Genomic DNA, 24,915 nt, shown 5'->3' with positions numbered 1-24,915 from the left:
ACACTTCACTTTAGTACAAGAAATATTTATGGAACAAGTGCAAAGCTCGATGTTTCTCATTCATGTTTTATTCGTGCCCTCATTCACTCAGAAATCATACTCAAACTGCTGCGTTTCACTTTCGGAGAACCGGCTGAGGATGAGGGCCGGTCCCTTTAAGGCCCTGGAAAGGGTCTCGGTGTTGGTTTCGGCGGGGAGGCCACGCCCCATCACGTGTGCGCAGTCCCAGAGGGGCGGGGCCGGCGTCTCTGGGTTTCCGTCACTTCCGGTTCTCTGTCAGTTGCAAGCGAGCGAGCAGAAGGGAGTTCGGCTGCGAGAGTGGAGCGTGAGTGTTGGGGACCCCGCCCCCACCCCTCGAATCCCTGCCTGGGCGACCCCCACCCTCCCAGCCGGGCCGCGAGCCGCCGGCGGCTTCTACCCGGCTCGCATGCGACGGCTGGGGGAAATGGCGGCGTTGCCAGACCTCCCCGCCTCGGCCTCCCTGGACCTCCTCCTCCGTCGCCGACCCGCGCCCCATGCGCTGCAGGCCTCTCCGCGCCGGAAGCTGGCTCCCGGGAATGGCCCCGGCGCGGCAAGTGCGGCGGCCCCGGGCGGCGGGGCGCGGCCGGGCGGGGGCGAGGAGCCGCGGGGAGGGGGCCCGGGCGCCCCCGGGACAATGCAGCGGCGGCCCGGGCTACGGCGGGGAGGCGTGCGGAGCCTGCTTCTCCCCAAGGCCTGGCTGGGGCTCTCACCCCGGCATCCAGGGTTGGGGAGGGCTCCCTGTGGGACGGGGAGAGCGAACCCCGTCGGAGGAGGGCTGGGGGGTGGGGGAAGGACGGCTGGTGTGCTGGGGGTGGCTAACGCTTCGAGAGAAGAAAATGGCGCTTGGTGCAAGTCCCTCCTCTTCCCATACGGTCTCCTCCGCTCTTCGCCGCCTCCCACGCCCCCTCCGACCAACCTGTCTCCCCCCCCCCCCCTTCAGCCGTTGCCAGCCCCGGGGTTCCAGCAGCTTCTTGGCACCGCGCGACCCTTTTCCGCGTCTTGGTGCTCATCACCCTCGGGTTGTACCGAATTCCTGTGCCCTTTAGTCCCGGTTTATTTTCACCTCGTCTTTTCTAATTCTCCCTCCACGCCATCATCAATGACCGAAATTCATTTTTTCAGTTGCGTTTTGTATATATTCTACACTAGCGTTTTAGTATCACCTTCCTGAATTACTGGCCTGCTTCCTTTCTTCGAACAGTAAAGATTCATTAAGTAAAAGTAAAAATCTATCTTGTCAAAAGTAAAGTGACCTTAGTTACCAGTACCTTTTTTGTTGTTGTTGTTGAATGGTCTTCTAATTTGGGTTAATTACGAGGTCGTTCTTTGAAATGATCTTAGGCAGCACCCCCCCCCCGCAGCTTTTATTAATAGACCGTATAGTTATGCTTGACTGTTTCAAAGTGAAAAAATAGGTTATGTCCAATTTAATTACCTTTTAAAAAATGTTCCTTGGCATTATTAGCTGCTAGCATTAAAAAAACCTAAATTGCTTTTGGAGTTTAGGTTGTAAAATGGAGCAGTAACAGGAATGGTACATAAAATGTGGTTCTGAACGTTGCTGGTCCCCTCTGAATTTGCTCCCCCTCTCATCAAGAAATTACCAGTTAAAGTCAACATGTCATATTGCGTATGTTTGAGCTTTTTTGAAATTAGTGGCTGGAATTGGGATGGATGGCCCACTTCTTTTACCTTGACCTCCTATTGTGGAACACATTTAGTGTTAGTGCCCAGGCAAGTTTAGTCTAGAGAGCTAAATTACTTAGGAATTTTTGAGGAGGAAATGAAGTCTTTTTTCCTTTATTCAACATTTACAGACTGTGTGTTGTATATATTGGGCCCTTTAGGGCATACAAAAATTTATAGGACTCAGTCTTTTTGGAGATGGGGAGGGCTAAAGATACTTTAATAATAAGTGGTTTACCACCTCGTATTATAAGTGTCTTGAAAAGAGTGCCTTGGAATTCCCTGAAATTTGGGGTTTAGCCTTTTTTTTTTTCTTTAAATATCTCTGCAAAAGTAGATGCACAAGGCTCTCTCTTTCTGTGCTCAGGCACTCAGGAAAGATCCACCTGAAAGCAAGATATTGGGTTATGTACCTCTGTTTGGGGGGAGCTAGGGTGATAGTGGAATCTGAGAAAAGGTTTTGCCCCTCCCATAAGCAAATTCTTCAAAATTTAGTTATATATCAGAGTAGAAAATCAGTGTAAAATGTAGTGAACTGTAAAAAATGTTTAACTGTGTGAACTCTGAATTAGTGCTTGCCATTTTGATGGCATGATCAAAAGCCAAAGAAAATTAAGAACATATACAAAATATGAAAAAACAGGATTTATACCGGCAGATGGATTACATTGGTATAGTGCAGCTGTTCCCCAAGTTTTGTGAATGTTGGGGTCAGTTCCTGCAATGAATAATTCTGTTAGGTCTCATCAGTGAGAAATACAAAGCAGTACTGAGAATATTCCTATTCCTGGTTTTAACAGAGATTGTTGTCTTCTTACAATTTATTCTATCCATAAACATCTAACTTCTCTAAAATGAAGTATAAAAAGACCTAATGGCTTTGAGAAAGAGGTGTAGGAGTGTGAGATGTGTGTGACATTAGTTCTTCTTGCTGGATTCTCCTTGCTGGGTTCTGGGTGTTATTTTCAACTTGGAAGAGTATAAATTAAGAGTATAACTTAGAGCATTGTGCTCAGCGTAACAACTCCAGTACCACAAAATGGTGGAACCATGGAACTTCCTGAATTTTTGCTTGGAAACGAGAAGTTGAAGGTAATAGAACAATTTGTAAATTATTGTGTATAATGTATTTTTCTTTCAGAATGCCTAAATCAAAGGAACTTGTTTCTTCAAGCTCTTCTGGCAGCGATTCTGACAGTGAGGTTGACAAAAAGGTGACTATTAATGCAAGTCATTTCTGTGATACTTAATTCAGCAGTATTATCCACATCCAGTTCTGAAGGACAGCAAGGCATATCAGAGAACAGTAAAATGAGAGCCTGGGTGGATGTTTCTGAAAGTGCAGCTGGCTCCTGGACCCCTTGACCGAAGTGCCTAGGGTACTTGTTGTACATACACACTCCCAGCCCCTAAATCAAACTTGAGCAAGTCTTCAGACTTTAACAAGTCTCCTGTTGAGGACTTCCAGGAAACCTAAAGCTGCAGAAGGGGGAATAGCATTAGAATGAGGCCAAAGCCGCTGTTTGCCGTTATTTAGAAATATGTGTAATCTCTAGGTACTGTGTGTTGCAGTTGAGCTAAATTACCTGAACTCTTTGAATGCAGTTGTCAGTTTTGACCGCCCTCTCAGCTGTTGATGTTTATCCAGCCCACTAGGATTACTTAAAACATAGACCAGTACATTTTAAGTTAGAATGTTATTTACTCTGGTCCCCTCCTTTTAGTTAAATCAACACCCAGCAAAGCTAACACGAAATTACCCATTTTGACAACAGGCTTTTTCTACATTAGATGACAGCTGTGCTGGGAGTGGTGTATTCCGCTTAACTGAGCAGCTCACACTGTAGTCAGAGCTTCCTTCTATGCAGAACTGTTTTTTTATTTCCTAGGAGCGTACATAATTATGTCTCTGAGTGTAGTTGGCAGTATTAAAGGACCTTATGGGAGAATCTTAGAGAAGATGGACCTTTATAAGGAAATACAGAACATATAACCTAAAGGTTGAAATAAGGCCTCAGAGAGCATACATAGCTATACTCCAGAAGGAAATCCCTCTTTAATTTTTTTATTCACACCCAGTATGGCATTTGAGTATTCATTTAACAAATTTTTACCGAACTATTATGTGCCAGTCCATAGAGAGTATCTAGTCCCCTGTATAAAGAATAATCTACTTTGTGCTTTGTTGAGCTGAGTTGATTTTTGCTCTTTTTGCTGTTTGCTATTAATAGTACTATTAATCCTGTAAACACAGTAATACATTCATTTTTTCAGTTTATATACATGTGTACATTCTATTTTACCTAACTTCATCTAATTCAGTAAGATATTAACATATTAGTTTATACTTTCCACTAAGGAACATGACTGCCCTCTGCTGTTTAGGTTGGGAACTCTACTGGTTTTCATAGGCTGTTAGGTCATTTTAAGAATGAGGCTATATAAAAAGTTTTTACAATAATGTTTCTTTAAAACATTGTCTTGATTTTGGATGCTAATCTAACACGTTGCTGTCCACCTTCAGTGATTTTTGTGACGAAGTTCTTGAGTTGTTGACTTCTAATGCCCAGTACAAAGTAGCTTTCTTAGCTTTGTATACTCAAAAATTTCCAAAGTTAATTTAAGTCCCTTTTGGAATAGGCAGGGCATAAATAACATATCCTAAATTGGAATAAGTTGGTTGTATTCTTCCTAATTAATATGTATCCTTTGTAAAAATATAAGTTGCTGACTAACTTTAGTAGACTTGGGGTTTCCAAAAGTTTATTAAAGTAGCAGGCCCCCATCTCTTTTTTTCCCCCTTTCCAAAGAAATTGTATGTGGGATCCTGATCTAGAAAAGAATTGTTTTTTTGGTTATTACCACTATGATGCCTGAAGTGTTTTTTGGGCTTCTAGGAACAAATTTTGAAAACACTGTGTTAGATCTTGGGTTAGCTCCATAGTTCTTTTGTCAAGTGAAACTTCCCTGTGTGTATGTGTGTGTGTGTGTGTGTATATGATTTTTTTCTTAATGAATGTAGTCCTTTGAACCTTTCAGTCTTAAAAAATAATAAAGTGTTTGAACCTGAGATGTGTTTTATATGTGCAAATTTTAACCATTATGCTTGCTTCTCTTTCAAGCTAAAGAGGAAAAAGCAAGTTACTCCAGAAAAACCCGTGAAGAAGCAAAAGACTGGTGAAACTTCAAGAGCCCTGTCATCCTCTAAGCAGAGCAGCAGCAGCAGGGATGATAACATGTTCCAGGTAATTTCCTTACATCCAGAGGAATTAGTATCTGGCTTGATCTGACAAATGTTAAAAGTGCCTTAATCTAATACTGCATAATATTGACTAAAGAAATTCATTGAGATATAAGAGCAGGTTCGTAGAAATGAAAGTCATTTATAGGATGCTAGATTATTGTTAAACTCTAGAAACCTGTAGTTTGGCTAAGTGTAAAACAATTTAAAAGTTACAGATATCCAAAAGAAATTGAGAACTGTACATTTAGGAAGCAGTTTGGAGGAGATAGGTCTAGCATTGGGCTGTAAATATGGGTGGGTATTATTGGAGAAGAAGCAGCAATACGGCCTGCATAATTTGGGCTTGAGAAGAATAGGAGAAGGGAGGGGCGCCTAGGTGGCTCCATTGCTTAAGTGTGGGACTCTTGATTTCTGCTCAGGGTTTTGGGATTGAGCCTGTGTCGGGCTCCACCCTCAGCAGGGCTTCTGCTTAAGATTCTCTCCCTCCCTCTCTCTGCACCCCCTGCCTCCATGCTCGCTTGCTTTCTCTCTAAATAAATCTTTAAAAAAGAGCAGGCGAGGTGGGTAGATTTACTGAAATTGGCCCTCTGCGTATAGTGGGGAATAAGATTGGATGTCGAGGTAAAGCAAAGGAAGTGTTTCAAAAAGGGGGCATAATTATTAGTTGAAGCCAAAATGTTAGAATGAGGCTGCAGACATTTGACTGGAAAAGGCTAGTGCATATATATGTATACACATGTATGTATATCTAAAATGCATAGTTACATATAAAATTGATACAAATTTTTAACTTTCTGATGGATTTGAAAGACAGTGCCAGGATTAGGGTTAGAATGGGAAAGTAGGGGCGCCTGGGTGGCTCATTCGGTTAAGCATCTGCCTTCAGTTCAGGTCATGATCCCTGGGTCCTAGGATTGAGCCAGTTGGGCTTCCAGGGGGGAGTCTGCTTCTCCCTCTTCCACTCCCCTGCTTTTGTGTCCGCATGTGCTCTCTCTCTCAAATAAATCTTAAAAAAAAAAAAAATTGAGAAAATAGAAGATGGATATTTTTCCTCACTTTAGCCTAGATATGTGTGTGGTTAAAGAAAATAGACACATGGTGGCTATACTTAATACCGTATCAAACACAGAATATGCTGAGAGAGTAGATTTCAGGTACACTGATGACACGAGAAATGGTAACTGAACTGATATGTTGATTATCTTGACTAGTAATCATCTCGCTATGACTATATCAAGTTGTCAAGTGGTACACCTTAAATGTATATATTTTTTGTTAAAAAATGTTAAAAATACATATAGACAATACCAGATGGATTATTTAGTTATGGGTTTTAGTCCTCTGCTGTAGGGTAGGGGAGCCGACTAACTTGATGGAGAACGTAAGTCACTGTATATAAGGAAGAATTATGAAAAGGCCCTCATTTCTTTGAGTTAATAAAGTTGAATGCATACTGTATTTCATCAGGTCTTGCTGAATTCTGGGTGTGCAGTGATGAGCCAAGTAGATGTGGTCTCTGGTTTCGTGAATTTATGGGGATAAATATTATACTGATAAACATACATATTTACAGTTGAAGTTATGGTACGGGCTGCAAAGTAAAAGGACAGATTATGAGAGAGGAGGTGCTCTGGGACTGTCTTTCTAAAGAAGTGACATTTGAAGCTTAAAACCTAAAGAAGGAGCCAGTCACATGAAGTGTTAGGGGGGAGGAAATCTTTTTCAGAGTAGAGAGATTGGTGCAGATATTTTGTGGCTGGAGCCTAGGAAGCCTGGTTGAGAGTGTAGATAGGAGATCTAGTTGGTAAGGAGGTTGGGGGCCAGATCTGGCATCGTCTTCCTGTCGGAAGGCCATTTTTAGGAGTTTGAGTTTTGTTCTAAGTGCTGTGGGAAGCTCTCTTAAGGGTCAGAATGAAATGTGAAATCTGTAGGAGGCTATCTGTCCCTTCTTTTCAAAGACTTTCCCTTCTAGAGAATGAAGTGCCGCATTGGAATATTTTAACTTAATGTTTGCAATAGAGGTAAAAAAAACTTTCAAGCATTTGGGTAACTATCTTGGGCTTTTCTCTGATCAGTTCTTGTTCACCATATGCCTACCTTTGCCTGTGGAATAAGAGTATCTGTGTCATTTTAATGGGTTTTATCTTGTCCATTGAAGAAACCAGGACCCACATTTAGAAATTTTATTCTGTTAGAACAGTTTGGGGAAAACCAGATATATTTTTAGGGGATGGTTATTTCACCAAAAAAAGTGGGTTTAGTTTTTAAAATCTCATTTGGAAAGATTTCTGAGCCTCATCAAGCTATGAGACTCCACCCTTTTGAAAGCACCTCTAGGAGGAACCAGATATTTTTATTTTCAAAGTGATTTTTCAGAGACCTTAGTGATAGGCATTCTAAGAGATAATCTTTCATTTTGTTTCCATTGTAGCTTTTTCCTTGTAATGGTATTTTGGCCATAGAAAAATATCTTGGTAATACTGAATTTTAATTGGTTTAAGAGCATGTTAGAGTACATTGGTTGTGTAATATACAATGAGGGCTTCATTTTTATTTGTAATAATTTGATAATTTTATTAGATGGGTGAAGGATGAGATTTTTGGAAGGAGAAATCAGACTTGTGTTTTGTAAAGGGTTGTGTTTTTTTTTTTTTTGGTGTTTTTTTTTTTTTTTTTTTTTGATCTGTATGTTTTCTATATTTTTTATTTACCAAGAAAGTGCCTTGGAGACAGCTCATAGATGGAACTTGTTAAGACATTGCTAGGCTCTGTCAGGACCCAAGTTATCAGGTATACTTTGTCAAAAATAAATAGATCTAAGATCTAAATTAGAATTGTTTGGGTATTAGTAGCCTTAAGACAGAAATTTTTTTTTTAACTTCCATATCCATCACTTAAGAATTAGAAGAAATAATCTTACTCTGGTAAAGCACTGTGCATAAACATAAGCAGCTCTTTGTACCCAGGGAAAGTCACTGCACTGATTTTTCAAACTCCAGAATGGTTTGGGCAGAACCCTGGCTAGAGCGGAAATACCACTAGATGCTTGCCTTGTGTCTGGTTCCTTCAGCTCTGAGTTTAAGAACTTGGTTGGGTAGAGACATAACCTTGCTGAGGGTAGGACTTATATTAAAGACAGCCGGGGGACCTATTTTGTAAATTCTTAGTACTTGTGTCCTAAAGGTCAGGATGGTTGAGGCAGGGAACTTCGATCTGTATTTTTCTTCAAAGTTAGGCGCAAGGATCAGTACTACCTTAGTTGATTTAATGATTTAAGGAAAAATCTGATCCTTTAAAATTCTGTCATTACAGAAGCAATTCTTAATCCGGTGTGGAGCTGAAATTATTATATTTTTATTTGAATTTTTTTTTGGTATATGAAGGAATTATTGTAACCTTCATCAGATCTCCAAAGGAGAGGGGAATCAAAAAAATTTAAGATCAACATTCCATATGTTTTTCCCCCCTTGTTTAATTCCACATTATATGAATGTAAAATTACATGTATTTTGTCATCCGATTTTATTATTTCCTCTTATAACATGTGATTGTAGAGATCTTTATTCTTTCTACTTTAATCATTTATCCATATATTATTATCTCCTCTTGTTTTTTTGGGAGTGGGTGGGTAAGAGCTTATCAGCTTTTATTCATTTTTCCTCGAGGGAGAGATGACTGTTGGGCAAGTTCCTTTCTTTTTAATAAACGTTATTGACAGATAATTTATATATATAACAAAATGCACACATTAAGCATAAAATTTGGTCAGCTCTGATAAATGTTTATACTCTTGTAGTGAGGCCGTTTCCATTACCCCAGAAAGTTCCCTCTTGGCCTCCCTTTGCAATTATTCCCCCTGCCTGAGGTGACTACTGATCTGATTTCTACCACTATATATTTATTTCGCCTATTCTAGAACCTCATATAAATGTAAGTGTATAGTTTGTATTGTTTTGTGTCTGGCTACTTTTGCTCAGCGTAACATCTTGGCGTCAGTTCTTACTGTTATCGATAGTTTGTTCCTCATTATTGCTGAGTGGTATTCCACTGTGGGGGGGTTATACAGCAGTTTGCTTACCCATTCACTTCGGATAGACATTTGGGTTGTTTCTATCTAGTCTTGGGTGCTAGGAATAAAGCTGACAGGAACATTCTTGTAAAAGTTTGTGAATTTTTTTTTCCTTTTTGGATCAGTATCAGATGCGTTTGCTGGGTCATAGGCTAAGTGTATATTTAGCTTTATAAGAAACTGTCAAACCGTTTTCTGTAGTAGCTGTACCATTTTACGCACCCACCAGCAATGTGCGAGATTCCAGTAGCTTCATATCCTCACTGGGTATTTGTCAGTATGTAATGCTATTTACATAAGTTAATGGATGTGTAGTAGGAGCTCATTGTAGTTTACTTTGCACTTTGTTCAAGTCTTTTTTGCCCATTAAAAAAATGGGTCATTTGATTTATTGAGTTGAAGGAGTTCTTTATGTATTTTAGGTACAAGCTCTTTGACAGCTATAAGTATAGTGGATATTTTTGTTAGGTCTGTGGTTTGCCTGTTAATTTTTTTTTTTTTTTTAAGAAAATCTTATTTCCTCATTTGTCAGAGAGAGGGAGAGAGTGAGCGAGTGCGCGCAGAAGCAGGGGGAGCAGCAGGCATAGGGAGAAGCAGGCTCCTCGCTGAGCAAGGAGCCCGATGTGGGACTCAATCCCAGGACCCCGGGCTCATGACCTGGGCGGAAGGCAGATGCTCAACCAACCGAGCCACCCAGGCTTAAGAGCCTCTTGATTTTCGTAAGCATTTTTAGAAAGTTTTAATTTTGATTAAGTCCATTTTTATCAATTTTTTTCTTTTTTTGGTTAATGCTTTTTAATGACATTTCTCTGTCTAGCCCAAGGCCACACAAATTTTGCCACTGTTTTTTTCCCTAGAATTTTTATAGTTCTAACTTTCATGTTTAGGTGTGTGATCCACGTAGAATTAGTTTAGTTTCTCTGTGTGTGGTGTGAGATAGAAGTTGAACTAATTTCTCCTCTCATAGAGATAACCAGTTGTGATGTACCATTTATTGAAAAGACTTTTTTCATTGACTCACGTTGGATCTTTATAATAAAAATCCATGGATATATAAAATACATGTCTATTTCTGATCTCTGTTTTATTCCATTGAATACTTTTCACTTCAGTATCACAGTCACAATTACTGCACTTTTATAGTGAGTCTTGAAATCAGTGAAAGTCCTTTAACATTATTCTTCATCTTCAGAATGATTTTGCTCTTCTGTGTTTTTGTATTTCCATACACATTATAGAATCAGGCTTGTCAAGTTTTACTGAAAAGCCTACCGGGATTTTGATTGGGATCGGGTAAGGCTGAAGATCAGTTTGGGGAGAACAGGCAGCTTGGCAGTTCTCAGTCTTCCAGTTCATGAAGGTGGAGTCTCTGCATTTATTTAGATCTTCTTGAATTTGTCTTGTGAATTTCATTGTAGAGGTCTTGCACATCTTTTGTGAAATTTATTTTTAAGTATTATATATATATATATATATATATTTTAAAGATTTATTTGAGAGAACGTGCATGCGAGAGAGGGGGAGGGGCAGAGGGAGAGAAGCAGACTCCCTGCTGAGCATGGAGCTCCATGAGGGACTCCATCCCACGATCCTGAGATCACGACCTGAGCTGAAACCAAGAGTCAGAAGCTTAACCGACTGAGCCACCCAGGCACCCCTGGTATTTTATGTTGTTTGGTTCTATTATAAATCTTTTCTCTCTTAACTTCATTTTCCAGTTCATTGCTAGAAAAAATGTTATAATATTACGTGATATATGCGTATTGTATATTTATTTATAATAGGTTACATATGTACTTTTTAGAGACTTAGAACTTTGTGTGGTGTTGATTTTGTCTGTTTTACATCATCCTTTTAATTCTTTCTCTTGCTTTGTTGCTAGTATTTCCAGTATAATATTGAAAAAAAGTGATGAGAGTAGACATCCATGCCTTGTTCCTGATCTTAAGGGCAAAGCATCCTTCTAACTTTCTCCTTCTGATGTCATCCACTGTTGCTTAAACTCTGGAGTGAATGTACTTCCTGCTATGGTTTTGCTGCTTTGGTATCAGAGAATGAAAAATTACAGGGATAAACATGGTGCATTTTTCTAAACAAATCTCTTTTTTTGGAGATTTTCATTAAAACCTTTTAGGTTGAAATGAACAGGGATATACTAGGGATTGGCTACAAAATCCACAGTAAGTTTTAGATTATAATAAGAGACTCATTTTGGTAGAACAGTGTTAGTGGGTGTTCCCACATTTTCCCTTCCTTCCAACCGCACAGCTCTTTGTTGCTGGTGTTCTCCAAAACGTTGTTAGCAAATTTTAGAGTATCATTTTACTGGTCTATACCTTTTCCTTACTTTGAATAATTTCTTATTTACTGTATATCAAATACAAGTTATTTGAAAAGTGATGAGGGACTTCAAATTGTAAATTGACAAGGTTTTGTATATGTGGATGGTCAAGCCATGTTTGGGAGGAAGAAAATGCCTTTTCTGTTAATCTATAGCAAACAAAAATATTAATAGCACGCCTCATTGAAATCACGGATAAAGGATCGTCTGAAAAGTTTCTATGGAGCAAGAGTAGAAATTAAATTTTCTAGCTAACCATTTGTTTTGTGTTTATTGTGTTGTTCCATGTTCTTTATAATAATTGAATAGTTGTTAGTACTAATTTAAGACTGGTAAAATGCCATTAATATACTTACAATGTGCTTGTCTCTCTTTTTAATAAAAAGATTTGCTTTCAGTCTTGATTTTTAATTCTTTTGCAAGTGCAATTTTATTTTTTTAAATTTTTTAAAAAGATTTTATTATTTGTCAGACAGTGCCAAGAGAGCACAAGCGGGGGAGGAGCAGCAGGTAGAGGGAGAAGCAAGCTCCCTGCTGACCATGCCCCGAGCTGGAGGCAGACGCTTAACTGGCTGAGCCACCCAGGCTCCCCTGTAGTGTGATTTTAAAGTTTTAACCCTGTATTCAGATTTTAGATTCTCAGGAATACAAGCTTTGCAGAAGAGAATAGTAGTAGTATTTTTTCTGCTTCTGTGTTTTGTTTTGGTCCTTAGTCCAAGAACCTATAAAGGCTCCAGAATTCTCTTCCTCATTTTTCAAGTCCTCTTCAGTATAGCTCCATCTATTTCAACCTGTCCTTGAGTCTCAGCAGTGTTGTATCTTTCTGCCTAGTCCCTTCTATGTCCTTCTCATTTTTTTCTCTTGCTTTTTCAAGGTTAGATCCTAATACCTAAGGTCCCTTCTACATGCTCAAGCCCACACCGAACTTGTACTTGACTTAACCTAATCAGTACCATTTTCGTAGGTTTTCAGCACATTTTAATATTACATATTCAGCTAGCTCATGCAGAGGCCTTATTAGCTAGTGGGTTCACCGTAAAAACCAAAATGAAACAACATTCAGTTCTGTGGTTAGCTGTTTAAGATACTTATACATTTCTTAGAGTTATTAAATCAGTATTATAAATCACAGTTAATGGTTTCACTGTAATAATTATTTTGGTCTTATTTGATTTATCCATTAAAACAGTTTACTTGGAACCTAGTATGATAGGCACTAGGGGGTACAAAGAAGACTAATTAAAAAATAAGCCATTAAAACTGACCATAAAATCACTGGTGACTTTAGGTGGTGGGAATTCAATTAGTAGAAACAGTATTTTTCTCCTTTGAAAATTTAGCAATAAAAAGAAGAAGGTCATACTTTTACCATGTTGTGGTAAAAGTTATAAAATGCTCCAGATCAGGGAAAATGCTTTATAGAAAGAGGGGAATGAGCATGTTAGGAAATGGTAGATAAGTCAGTGGAAAGGGAAAGAATGCATAAATAAGAAATGGGATAGAAAAAGTAAAAAGTTAAGAATTGATGCTGTTGTGAGTACAGAGAAGAGAGATTTGAAGGCACTTACCCATACCCAGTGGACTTCATTTTCTCCGTAAAGCATGGGGTATGCCCTGGAAGTAGAGGCACACCAGCAGGACCAGAAACTTAAGGATAGAAAACTAAAGGAAAATGAACCAGACTTGGCTGAGACAAGAAAAAGCAGTTTAAGAGGATGTACGCAAGATGGAGGCCATTAATATGTACTGGGTCAGCACAGCTCTGATTCTACTACGGTAATACTTGGTATCCCAATAAAAAGGATTATTTAATAATCAAGGGACCCAGGTCGGAGGGGAAAGGAACATAGCCAAACCCAGAATCTTTACATGTTGATAGGTTCTAAGTACAAAAATCATGGTCAGTTTTTAGTCAGTAGGATTGAAGAGTAGTTTTAGAATGAGTAGTTTTAGAATGAGTAAGAGATAGGTACAGGCGTTACAAGTTTTGATCAGAAAGTATGACCTCTTAGTTGAAGTGCTAGACAGTATAGACAGTGTCTTACAGTGTAAGACTTCCTGGAAAGTGCTTACAGACGCTTTGTTGAGTAAAGCCTTTTCCTTCTCCGTGGAATTTGTAGTGTTAAGCACAGTATAAAGTTTTTGAAAAACGATTTTCTGTGGGTAGTTTTAGGTTCTTAATTTGAGACTATGGTGAAGTGTGTTAAAGATGTTGTTTGAAATGAATGTCTAAAAGAAAAAGCTTTCTCACGTTCTATTGACCGGATCCCTGGATTTTTAGAATGGTATATAGCTAATGGGGGTCTGTGGATTCCTACTGGTTGTAGTTTGTACTGCAAAAGTTTGCTTTCTTATGATTTTTGTGGTAAAAAACAACATAGAATTTACCATCTTAACCATTTTTAAGCATGCAGTACTGTTAACTATTTTTATATTATTGTGAAACAGATCTCCAGAACTTTCTTTTAGCAAAACTTAAAAAACTCCCCTTTCCCTCTTCCCCTGGGCCTCTAATAACTACCATTCTAATTTTGGTGTCTCTGAATCTGACTAGTGTAGGCACTTGTATAAGTGGAATCATGCTGGAATCATTCAGTATGCATCTTTTTTTTTTTTTTAAGATCTGTTTATTTTAGAGTGAGAGCTTGAGTGTGCGGGGGGAGGGGCAGAGGGAGACTCTTTTTTTTTTTTTTTAATGATTTTTTATTATATTATGTTATTCACCGTACAGTACATCCCTGGTTTCCGATGTAAGGCCCGATGATTCATTAGTTGTGTATAACACCCAGTGCACCATGCAATACGTGCCCTCCTTACTACCCATCACCGGTCTATCCCATTCCCCCATCCCCCTCCCCTCTGAGGCCCTCAGTTTGTTTCTCACAGTCCATAGTCTCCCATGTTTCATTCCCCCTTCTGATTACCCCCCCTTTCTTTATCCCTTTCTTCCCCTACCGATCATCCTAGTTCTTAAGTTCCATAGATGAGAGAAATCATATGATAATTGTCTTTCTCTGCTTGACTTTATCACTTAGCATTAGCAGAGGGAGACTCTTAAGCAGACTCCCTACCTAGCACAGAGCCCCATGTGGGGCTTGATCTCAGACCCTCATGACAGCTGAAATCAAGAGTTGGATGCTTAACTGACTGAGCCACCCAGGCACCCCAGTATGCATCTTTTTGTATGTGGTTTATTTCACTTACCACATTTTCAGTAAGGTTCATCCATGTTGTAGCATGTGATGGGATTTCCTTTTTAAAGGCTGAATAATACTCCATGGTCTGTTTATATGTCACATTTTGTTTACCCATTCATCTCACGATGGACATTGGGGCTGTTTCCATCTTTGGGCTGTTGTGAGTTCTGCTGCTGTGAACATGGGTGTACAAATAAATACCTTTTCAAGACCTTGCCTTCATTTCTTTTAGGTTCATACCCAGAAGTGGGGCTGCTGGATCATATATTCTACTTTTAATTTTTTGAGGAGCCTCCATACTGTTTTTCATAGTGTTGCTCTGTTTTACTAATGATTCCTTTAATGTGAAAATGATTGGAAGTATGAGATGTACTTTCTTTTAATTCCATCATTTTAAGAAAGATTTCTTCTTAACAGTGACATTTCCTTTGGTTGTAGTTTTGATGTTGAGAATAGTAGTTACTTTCATGATTAAAACTAGAGGGAGTGTGCAGCAAGTTGTGAATATAAATATGGACACCACTGTTGAAATGAATACCTTTCTATGTTATTGTTTCTTTTGCAGATTGGGAAAATGAGGTACGTCAGTGTTCGGGACTTTAAAGGGAAAGTCCTAATTGATATTAGAGAATATTGGATGGATCCAGAAGGTGAAATGAAACCTGGAAGAAAAGGTGAGATTTCATTTCCTGAATTTGGTCCTAATAATTAGGACTAAACTAAAAAGTAACCTACCGTATTTAAAATTGAAATAATGTTGGCAGTGTATTTGGAACATCCTCATTCAGTTGATTCTTTGTTTTCTGTAGTCTTTTAGACATAATATTTAACTTATTTTAATGACATTTCTTAAATAGCTGTTTGAATAAAACCCAGAAAAAATAACACCCCTAATCTCACTTCATTTGGCTGCTAATTTGCTTGGATGTAACTTTAGAAAATAAAATTGACGTGAATTCTTAAGTAGAACAGGCACTATCTGGGAAGTTGTAAAATTAGGAATGAAAAATTCTGGTTTATGGTGTCTCCTTTTGGAAGGATGTCCTTTTGGCGGGGGGGGGGGGGGGGTGGTGTGTCCTTTTAGCGGGTCTTTGTCCTTCTTCCATTTGTACTTCACCCAGTCCCAAACACATCAGCATCATAGAAGCATGCTTTATTTATTCATCATATAGCTAGAGAACATTTATGTACTAACATAAATTCATGTATTTGGGTAGTTAGCTTTTTTAGGTTGATCCATAGATAAAAATATGCCTCTTTATCTTCTACTCTGCCTGTTTGTCATCTTGAAGGTACCACTTGTTTGCTTTATGCCCCTCTTAGGTTTATCAAACCTAACCTCTCTGTTTTCGTACCTTTAACATTTTCTTGTTCAAGGCCACTTCTGGACTGCTCATTCAAGTTGTTTCGTTGTGGCCAATGCCAGATTTCTTCTCTTATTCCTGCAGATGTTTATTAAAACAATTTCATCAGCTTTAAAGCCCTTCCAAGGTGTTGACCCAATATATTCTTCTGCCTTTCTCTCAATTTCATGGCCTCCCAGCAGTTTTCTGAGAAATACACTAATCCTTCCAATTCTAGTTTATTTTTCTATTTATATGGGTCAAGTATTCAAACATTAGAAGCTCCAAGTACAAAAGTACTTTCTCTTCACATTTTTACTTCTTAAATAGAAGACATGTTATTAGCTAACATTTTAAGTGTTTACTTTTGTGTCAGGTGATACACTAAGCATTTTATCAGAATAGCTAATTTATTGATTCACAACATCACTTTGAGGTGTAAATACCATTTTACTGGTGAGAAGACTGAGGCTTAGAGATTTTTTTTTTTAAGGTCAAACAGTTAGTGATATAGGAAGGCTGGGATTTGAACCCTGACAGCAGGACTCCAGAATGCATTTTTAACCACTGTGTACATTCTGAGAAGTCCTGTATGGGTTGTGTCCCAGGAATTTTTCCAAAGTGAAATGAATCCTTCTGGAAGAACTCAGCACAGTTGTTCACCTTGAGTTCCTATAGAAATTTTGAGCAAATGTTGGAACCAACTAGACGTAGAAATGGGAGTGTCGCATATGAAATCTGGACCTGGCCACTTAGCCTGCTAGTTTGCATGGTTTGTGAGCCATATCTTCACATCATCATTTGTTCTCACAGGCTATAATAAGTTTTGTGCAGGATACAGTGTTGGAAGTAAAACTGGGCGTAAGATTGGTCTGCTCAGGTAATTGTGATGAATCTGTAATAACAAGTGAAGAGATTAGACTCTCAGTATGGTACCATTATGCCATTCAGAGTGGCAGTAAAACAGCTATTTAGTTGGAAGTGTGAAAATCGTCAAAGTTTACATCGATTTCCAACTTTTAATTTTTAAAACTTTGTTTTAGGTATTTCTTTAAATCCCGAGCAATGGAGCCAGCTGAAGGAACAGATTTCGGACATTGATGATGCAGTAAGAAAACTGTAAAATCAGAGCCATATGAAACCTGTACTGTTCTAGTTGTTTTAATCTGTCTTTTTACATTGGCTTTTGTTTTCTAAACGTTGTTTTCCAAGCTGTTGTATATTTGGATTGCAGTACAATTTGTAAGATGAATACCTTTTTTTTTATGTGCATTATTAAAAGTGTTCTGAGTGAAACTAATTGTCAACTTTATTAAGGAGGATTGCTTTGTGCCCGCCACCTAGTGTAAAATAAAATCAAATAATACAATCTTAACTGTTGTGGCCTTTTTTGATCAAAAGAGTTGGTACTGTTTAAGGCCAAAAGTAACAGTTCATAGACCTGTTAGTTTCACCTTGGCTTTTACATTCAAAAGAATTTGTATTGCATTGAATTTATAAACTCTGACTTGTGAAGTCCATAGTTGATCTGTTTTCTTCCAGTCAAATGTCTAGACTTGTTGGATTTTTCTACCCCAGTGATATTTCACCTTCCCCTTAATCTTTACTTCATTTTCCTTTAATAACTTCATGTTCAGTTTTCATTTCACTTTTTGCTCTCTTTCTTGAATATATTATACTAATTTGGAAAGTCAGTGAAACTGTCAAAATGTTAGTTATCTCAATAAGGTACTTGTAATTAAAATATTATATGAGAACTACAATCACTAATTCTACTGTATTAAATATTAGGAGATATAGTTTGATAAAAAAACATGGCTTGTATGAAAATTTTGAGCAAGTAAGTGTTTGTCGTTACCTGTAGTGTTCTGTGTAGTTTATTGCTTAGTCTGCAGAGAATAATGACTTTGATGTCTGATTTGCTTTCACTTATTAAATGTGTTCACCATGGGATGATGTCTATAAAAAATCAGATACTGTTAGATTAGGATTTAATAAAAATTGTGAAAGCTTACTGGCCTAACATTTTATTTTATAACAGTGAGTATGGATTATATGTAGCCAGAGATAGCACTGAGCTTTACTGTCATAGTACGTAATGTGGTTAGTTTTTGGAGGAAAGAGTATATAGAACATATGTTTCTGTTTTTTGGCCTTTTCTTAGTAGACTTGGTTTTTTTTTTTTTTTTTTTTTCAGTTAATCTACTGGACAATAGTATTCTAGACTTAATGTTCCTGAGTTTTAGCAGGCACTCTGAAGTGATTTTTCATTAAAGCATAGTGATGAAGCAGACCCAGATTGAGGCACGATTTCAGGGGCTTTGCAGCAATAAATAGGGCATGGTGTGCCTTAGGAAGAGAATTTAGGTGAACTATAGCTGAAATGAAAGAAGGTGGCAATGAAGAGGAAGAAATTCTCTTCAAACTAAATGAAACATAGGATATTTTGATCACATCGATAGGACACAATTCTAGATGGGATAGTAAAAAGACAGATTTAAAGACATGTAAAATCTTGTTAGCAAATTATTTTTGGTAGCTAATCTTAAATGGTTTACTGCCATGTCGGAGAGTTGCACTATTATACCAAGTTTGATTACTGCGTCGAAAACATTTTATAGTAGAATTGTCAAGGACTTGATTTCAAAACTAGCTGCCAGGACACATGCAGTTAACTAAATTTTCCCCTGGCAGCTATTCTGTTTTAAGTATGTTTTTACATTTTTTAGATGATTTTTCTAATGTTTTTAGCAGTAACCCTAATAGGTGCATAATTGGGGAAATAAATCTTCTATTTTAGCCTCCATTAGATTATAGGTACCCAAAGTGTTCAAAATGGTATTTTAGACAACTCATACTTGATTGATAACTTCCACTTATTTGGGAACATATACGTGTTCTATTAACTTAATTGGGTGGATTTGTAAAGTATTCTTCATTGTATATGCAGAAAGGGTAGTTAGAACACAGAACTTTGATTTCAGGGTAGTTGAAGAGGGAATAATGGGAAAGTTTCCTAGGTATATATGAATTCAGTGTGCATGTGCATTTTGAAACAATCTGCTAATACAGAGATGGTGCTGAAATCTATTACCTAGGCATTTCCTAGTTGTATAGCATTCTGTCATTACAACTTCAGATAAGGAGTGTTTCCCTGGCAGAATTTGATAAGTTGACTGCTGAATTCATTTAAACTGTTATTGGATATACAATATACAGAAATTACTTGTCTTTTTTTGGGGGGTAAAGGAAGTGATGAGAACTGGGTTTAAAAGAAGAGACCAGTTAATTGTACTGAGAAGAGAAGGTAGGGGACTGAGGTTTTCTGTTTAAAATTACCTTCTTGGTAAGATTTCTTCCAGGAAGAAAGCTTGGCATTTTGAGGCAGCAGTTTCTTACTTGGTAAAGCCAGAATGAATTTAATTAATGCCAGCCCTGAGTATACTCGTAGCAGGGTTTTTCCAGTGGGGTTTTCCTCATTGTCTTTTCAAGTATGGGTAACATTTGACCAATTTCTAGTGCCCTTGGCATTTTACTTAAAGAGCAACCACTAAAACAAAAAATAAAAAAACCCCAACGTCTTTATAATTTGATTATTCTCTTTTGCTTTTACTTTATAAATGCTTTTGAAGAATACTCCTACCTCATTAGCTAGTCAAGTTGCTGTGATGATGGACCTATTTCTATATAGGAAAAAAGACTTAGGAAAAAAAAAGTATGTACATCCTGGCTTGGCTATTGAGGAGAAAAGAGAAAGAATTGAGTGTTATTTAAGTGTTCCTGACAGGGATGTCAGAAAGAGCACTGTAAAAGTTTGAAATTTTTCAAAAGCGCTGGCTAATATTTAGGTGTCTCCTGAAATTCTTTGCTATTTACTTGTTATGGAAATTAATCCAGTGAAAAACTTAAAAGTTTGTTTTGTTTTTAAAATGATATTTTCCAGATAAAGTCTAGGGGTAAACATTGACATAGTCACAAATATGTAATTCTGTAATTGTGGAATAACCTGTATGCTTTGTTTGGTACATCTTCCATGGAGATGTCAATGAATATAATACTCCATCTGTGAATATTTTAAATGTTGAAATAAAAATAAGAAATGTGCCCTATGTGTCATGCCAGTTTCACAGACCTAAAAATGAATGGCTTAGTTATCTGTTCAATGGGTTTTGTTAACAGAATGCCTTCCTGTGTGAATGCTCTTGGAATGTGAATTCGCCTTAGCATGTTAAATCTTCTGAGGACCTCTAGAACCAGACGGGACTGGACTAGGTGGGACTGGACTGGATGGGACTGGACTGGATGGGACAGGGTGGGGCAGGCAATTTGGGTGTGGTGTGGACCTGTTTTTCCCATCTTCCTGATCCAGATGGAAAAATGCAAATAATAAGTACAGAATCTCTTCTCTCTCTCTCTTTTTTTATTTTTTTATTTTTTATTATTTTTTTTTTAGACTTTATTTATTTGACAGAGATAGAGACAGCCAGTGAGAGAGGGAACACAAGCAGGGGGAGTGGGAGAGGAAGAAGCAGGCTCATAGCGGAGGAGCCTGATGTGGGGCTCGATTCCAGAACTCCGGGATCACGCCCTGAGCCGAAGGCAGACGCTTAACCGCTGTGCCACCCAGGCGCCCCTCTCTCTTTTTTTTAAACCTATTAATGTTTGCAGTCTGATTATTCCTTGGTAAACTTAACCGTATTGAATGCTGGACTCCTATTTTAAACTTACCTTTTCATTTAGAAAGTGTCTATTTTGTCTTTCTTGCCTTAACTTTTGCTTTGTTATATTTTGAGATCTCATTGTTCAGATTTCTGTTCAGGGAAACATACAGGATTAGAAAGGTCCATGGAAGACTACTGTGACTCTTCTTGCTCCACCTAGTCAACTGTAAGTTTGTAGAGCATACTGGCTCAATAGAGTCAGGAAGAAGAATATAGTACTTGAAATTTACACAGTCACTGACTTGATAGTTTTGTAGTATGGCTCAAAGGAGTTATGGGATTAAAAAATGTTTTTTTTAAAGCATTAAACATTAAAAAATTATATGGAATTATTTACCGTGTAACAGTTCATCCAAGATTTAGTCCATCTTAGTATAAAATCTTGCTACACAGGACTGTATCCCCAACTCACTTTACCTAAGTCTTTCACAGAGTTTAGACCATCCTGGACCTGCTTTTACAGCCATTTCAGTCCTAGATTAACAATGATGTGTTTCTGAGGAAAGGGAAATACTCCTCTCCTTTGACTCTTGTGCTCTTGAGCGAGTTTAAATAGTTCATCTTTCTTCTTGGGTGACATATTTTAGCTTGGAAATGATTTTAGGGCATTTTCTTACTCCAACTCTACCAGGAAAAACCCTTGTTCGGAACCTCAGCAGTTGGAGCCTAGGTCCCAGGGTAACAAGCACTGTGTGCAAAGTGCTTCTCCCACCAGCCACGCCAGACCGTCACTAAAATGTGCATGTCGTGGCTCATGTGTCTTGGAAAGCGATGCGAAGTTCCAGTTTGGCCCTCTTCTCAATAAGGCAGAGTCTTCTAACAGCTGCTAACTCTGACTCCCCCACCCCCAAATATGTAGTTGTTGCAAGAATGGTACCTACGAATATGTATTCTGTCCATGGGACTATTTATCCCTTCACCCAGGGGTCCCATTCAGATTCTGCTGATTGTTCCAGTAATGTCTTTATGGCAGAAGCTTCCAGGCCATTTGAGAGTTGTGTGTCTTTAGTCTTCGTTCTGACACGCTGCTTCAGGTTGTTCTTGACTTGTGCAACCTTGCCCTTTCTGCAGATCTGGCTGGTGGTGGTGACAAGGGTGGGGAAGGCAGAGGTTGGCTGAACGAGGAGCGGAGACTCGGCAGCTTGGCTGTGAAGGATGAAGAGCAGTGAGGGGTGCTGTGGGAGGATGGGGGACGAGGGAAGGCTGTGTGGTATCGAAACAGTGCCACATCTGTGTATGGCTGTGTTCAGTGCTTGGCTAAATTGACCTTCGTGTGTCATTTACAGTTTCAGTCACCTCCCGCTTTGGTTTTCTGGTGATTTCAAAGTGCCACCTGAACTGTGAGTACTTTCAGTAATTTTAAAGAAAACATTTAGACCTACTGTACTCCATTTTAATGTGACTCTGACCATTTGGCTCCCACTTTGCTCCTCCAGCTCAGCTGCTCAACTTCAGAGAGTGCACTTGTCCAGCAGTGCGTGTGGGCCACGGTGCATGCATGCGCGGGGCGTGAGTCGGTCATGAGCCTCTCTCGTTCATTGTTTTTGAGCCATGAGATCTGTTTCCTCTATTCACTCTTGGCCTTGGAAGAGGAAGAGGAGAAGAACGTTTTCATGTATTCATGCTTGAGTGATACAAACGGATGAAAGGGTGGTGAGAAGGTATATAGTAGAAATCTGAAGAGTTTGAGGAATTTGAGGATTTCAGCCTCAATCCAGGGTCAAGAGTATCTCCTTGTGGCCAGGTTTGAAGACCAACCCTTTATATTAATTGGGAAGTAATTTCAGAAGCTTTATGGTTTTCCTTCAAATTCTTTATTCGGAAACAGGTTTTTTGGCATCCAAGCCCTCAAATCTGTTTTTGATCTAGGATTCCCCCCCCCTCCCAATATGGAGAAATGCTTCTTGCTTGGTATAGCCATTAACCGGTAGGCAGAGGAAGCTCTCAGAAGCTATTGAGTACACTTCCAACGCATTAGAATCCTGTAACAGTGGTTCTTAAATTTTTAAATAGAAAGGAAGCTATTGACTTGCTGTAAAGCGATGTTCAGAGCAATGTTGTCACACACCACTTCCATTAGAAAACTGCCTCCAGAAGGTCAACGGGTGTGAGAACTTGGAAAGAAATTTAAAAATGCGGGGCGCCTGGGTAGCGCAGTCGTTAAGCGTCTGCCTTCGGCTCAGGGCGTGATCCCGGCGTTCTGGGTTCGAGCCCCACATCGGGCTCGTCCGCTATGAGCCTGCTTCTTCCTCTCCCACTCCCCCTGCTTGTGTTCCCTCTCTCGCTGGCTGCCTCTCTGTCAAATAAATAAATAAAATCTTTAAAAAAAAAAAAAAAAAAGAAATTTAAAAATGCATTGAAGTCTGGGTCTGTAACCTTTTTAACTCCAGCAATCTCCAGGGGGAGAAAAGCTAGAGTACTTACAATTCTTTCCTGTAAGTATTGAAAAGAATTTGGGTTAGATTCCTATTTAGAAATTTTTTATCTTAGGAAAGGCAGAAACACTAAGTTTAATTCCCAAGTTCATGTACACCATCCCTGTAAACGGCCCAGTGGAGTAGTAACAGCTCCCATTCGTTGAGTGCCAGGGGGAGAAGTGTGGTCAGTGGTGGGTATTTTATTTATTTTCCCATTTAATATTCATCATTCCACAAGAAAGTACTCTTATTCCATACTTTACAAGTGGAAGTTGAGGTTCCCAGAGAACAGTTGACTTGGTCAAAGCAACACCGAAAGTGGTAGAAACAGAATTCGAATCCACATCTGGCTAACTCCAAAACCTGAGACTTTACCTCACTGTGTTCCTATGGTATTCGCCTTGGCCAGTGGCAGAATTCTCTCTTGGTTCATTGATTTTGCAATGGGCCCTACCGCAGTAACCGTCCCCCTGATTTTCACTGGCGGCATAAGCTTCGTTTGGTGTCTGACCCAGTGAATCTTACTCATTGTCTTCAAACCACATTCCCAGCAGCAACAGGAAGGGTAATGGTTGACACTTGCCCCCCCAGCACATGGTCGCGCTCTAGGATTAGGTTGACTTTGCTGAACCCTTTAGTCAAGCCTGAACTCCCAAAAAGTCTGTGTTGGTTTGTACCGGTTGGGTTTTATCACTGGCCAGAACTCCCAGTAAACACAGGCAGATTGAATTATTATTATTATTATTATTTTTTTAAGGATTTTATTCTAAAGGAATCTCTGCACCCATCATAGGGCTTGAACTCAGAAGCTGGAGATCAGGAATGCCATGCTCCACCAAAAGGCAGTCAGGTGCCCCAGGTTGAATTATTCTTGTGTATAGGGACTAGGATTTCCTTTTGGCCTGGTCACTACTAACTTCCAGGCACCATGGGCCTTTTGATAGTGTAGGAAAAACTTAGCCAGTAATGATAATATTGGGGAAAAGAAGAGGATTATATGAGATTTGGACTTACTCTCTCTTCCATCCTCCCCACTTTTTAATGGGTCTAATGAAATTGGACCTGGAGGCTCTCAACACTGTCTGTGGGCTGTCTTCTGCCTCGCCTCTAAACCCGCTCCACACTCTGGCCCTGCAGGCTGGCCTGGATGGACACAGCCACAGGCTCCCCTGCTCTCTAGCTTCTGGCTGGGTCTGGTCAGTGCAGAGCCTCACTAGGAAATTGGAGAGAGGGGGAACAGAGGTCAGAATCTGTTCCTCTGGGTTCCTCCCTCCCTCCCTCCCTCCCAGCTCCCTTTGGGCTGGCTGTGTTCTTCAACTAAAGGTGACCTCTCAAGGGACCTTTACCCACTTCTCTCCTGATTTCCAGTAGTCACCCCCTTACCTTGTCCCTTTGGGTCTAATGTGTTAACTATCCCTGTGGTTTTCCTATACTCGACTCATATTTGTAAATGGTCTCTGTTAAACCCTCCTCAGGTTGTGATTGAGTGTGCCATCTGCTTCCTGTCGCACTGACTGCTCCGGGAATAGGTACGAGAAACGGCCCCAGGAAACACCCTCATCACGGTGTAGCGGGCGCATCTGTCAGGGGAGGACAGGGCTAACGTGAGTGTGGGCGCAGTGAGCGGTGAGTGACGCAGTGTGGTAGCCGGAGCACGGCTGGGGGCAAGACGCCCGTAGACAAAACGGCAGGGGCACTGCATCCTTATGGCAAGTGGGGCCATGAAGATTTTGCAGACACCTTACTTCTGACAGCCCTGAGAAGGGACATAGGGAAAGAAAGGTGAAAGCAATGAACATAAGTTACTTGCAGAGCTAGAGAGGCCCCACGGCAGCTTTGGAGGGGCCTCAGCTGTGGGGGCAGAACACTTCTGGGA

The 24,915-nt window shown here is 39.5% G+C and overlaps 1 protein-coding gene across 1 annotated transcript; it reads left to right on the top strand.

Moving 5' to 3' along the window:
• Nucleotides 1-225: 225 nt before the first annotated feature.
• On the top strand, nt 226-17,276 carry SUB1 (SUB1 regulator of transcription). Its single transcript, XM_045787197.2, has 5 exons — nt 226-325; nt 2,849-2,921; nt 4,830-4,952; nt 15,124-15,232; nt 16,945-17,276. The coding sequence occupies exons 2-5, from the start codon at nt 2,850-2,852 to the stop codon at nt 17,022-17,024; spliced, it is 384 nt and encodes a 127-aa protein (XP_045643153.1). The 5' UTR covers nt 226-325; nt 2,849; the 3' UTR covers nt 17,025-17,276.
• The last annotated feature ends 7,639 nt before the right edge of the window (nt 17,277-24,915 follow it).

This window comes from Ursus americanus, chromosome 15, assembly GCF_024610735.1.
Source record: "Ursus americanus isolate L20-20 chromosome 15, mUrsAme1.1.p, whole genome shotgun sequence".
NCBI classification, from domain to species: domain Eukaryota; kingdom Metazoa; phylum Chordata; class Mammalia; order Carnivora; family Ursidae; genus Ursus; species Ursus americanus.
Note: the sequence above shows the minus strand (reverse complement) of the source record. Positions and strands in the feature narration are given on the sequence as shown.

What these genes read in the sequence shown, in the direction of transcription:
- SUB1 (XM_045787197.2), top strand. Translation starts at nt 2,850, where the DNA reads ATGCCTAAATCAAAGGAACTTGTTTCTTCAAGCTCTTCTGGCAGCGAT. An exon ending in GGGATGATAACATGTTCCAG is followed by an intron (nt 4,953 to 15,123) that starts GTAATTTCCTTA and finishes TTTCTTTTGCAG; the next exon opens with ATTGGGAAAATGAGGTACGT. An exon ending in AATGAAACCTGGAAGAAAAG is followed by an intron (nt 15,233 to 16,944) that starts GTGAGATTTCAT and finishes ACTTTGTTTTAG; the next exon opens with GTATTTCTTTAAATCCCGAG.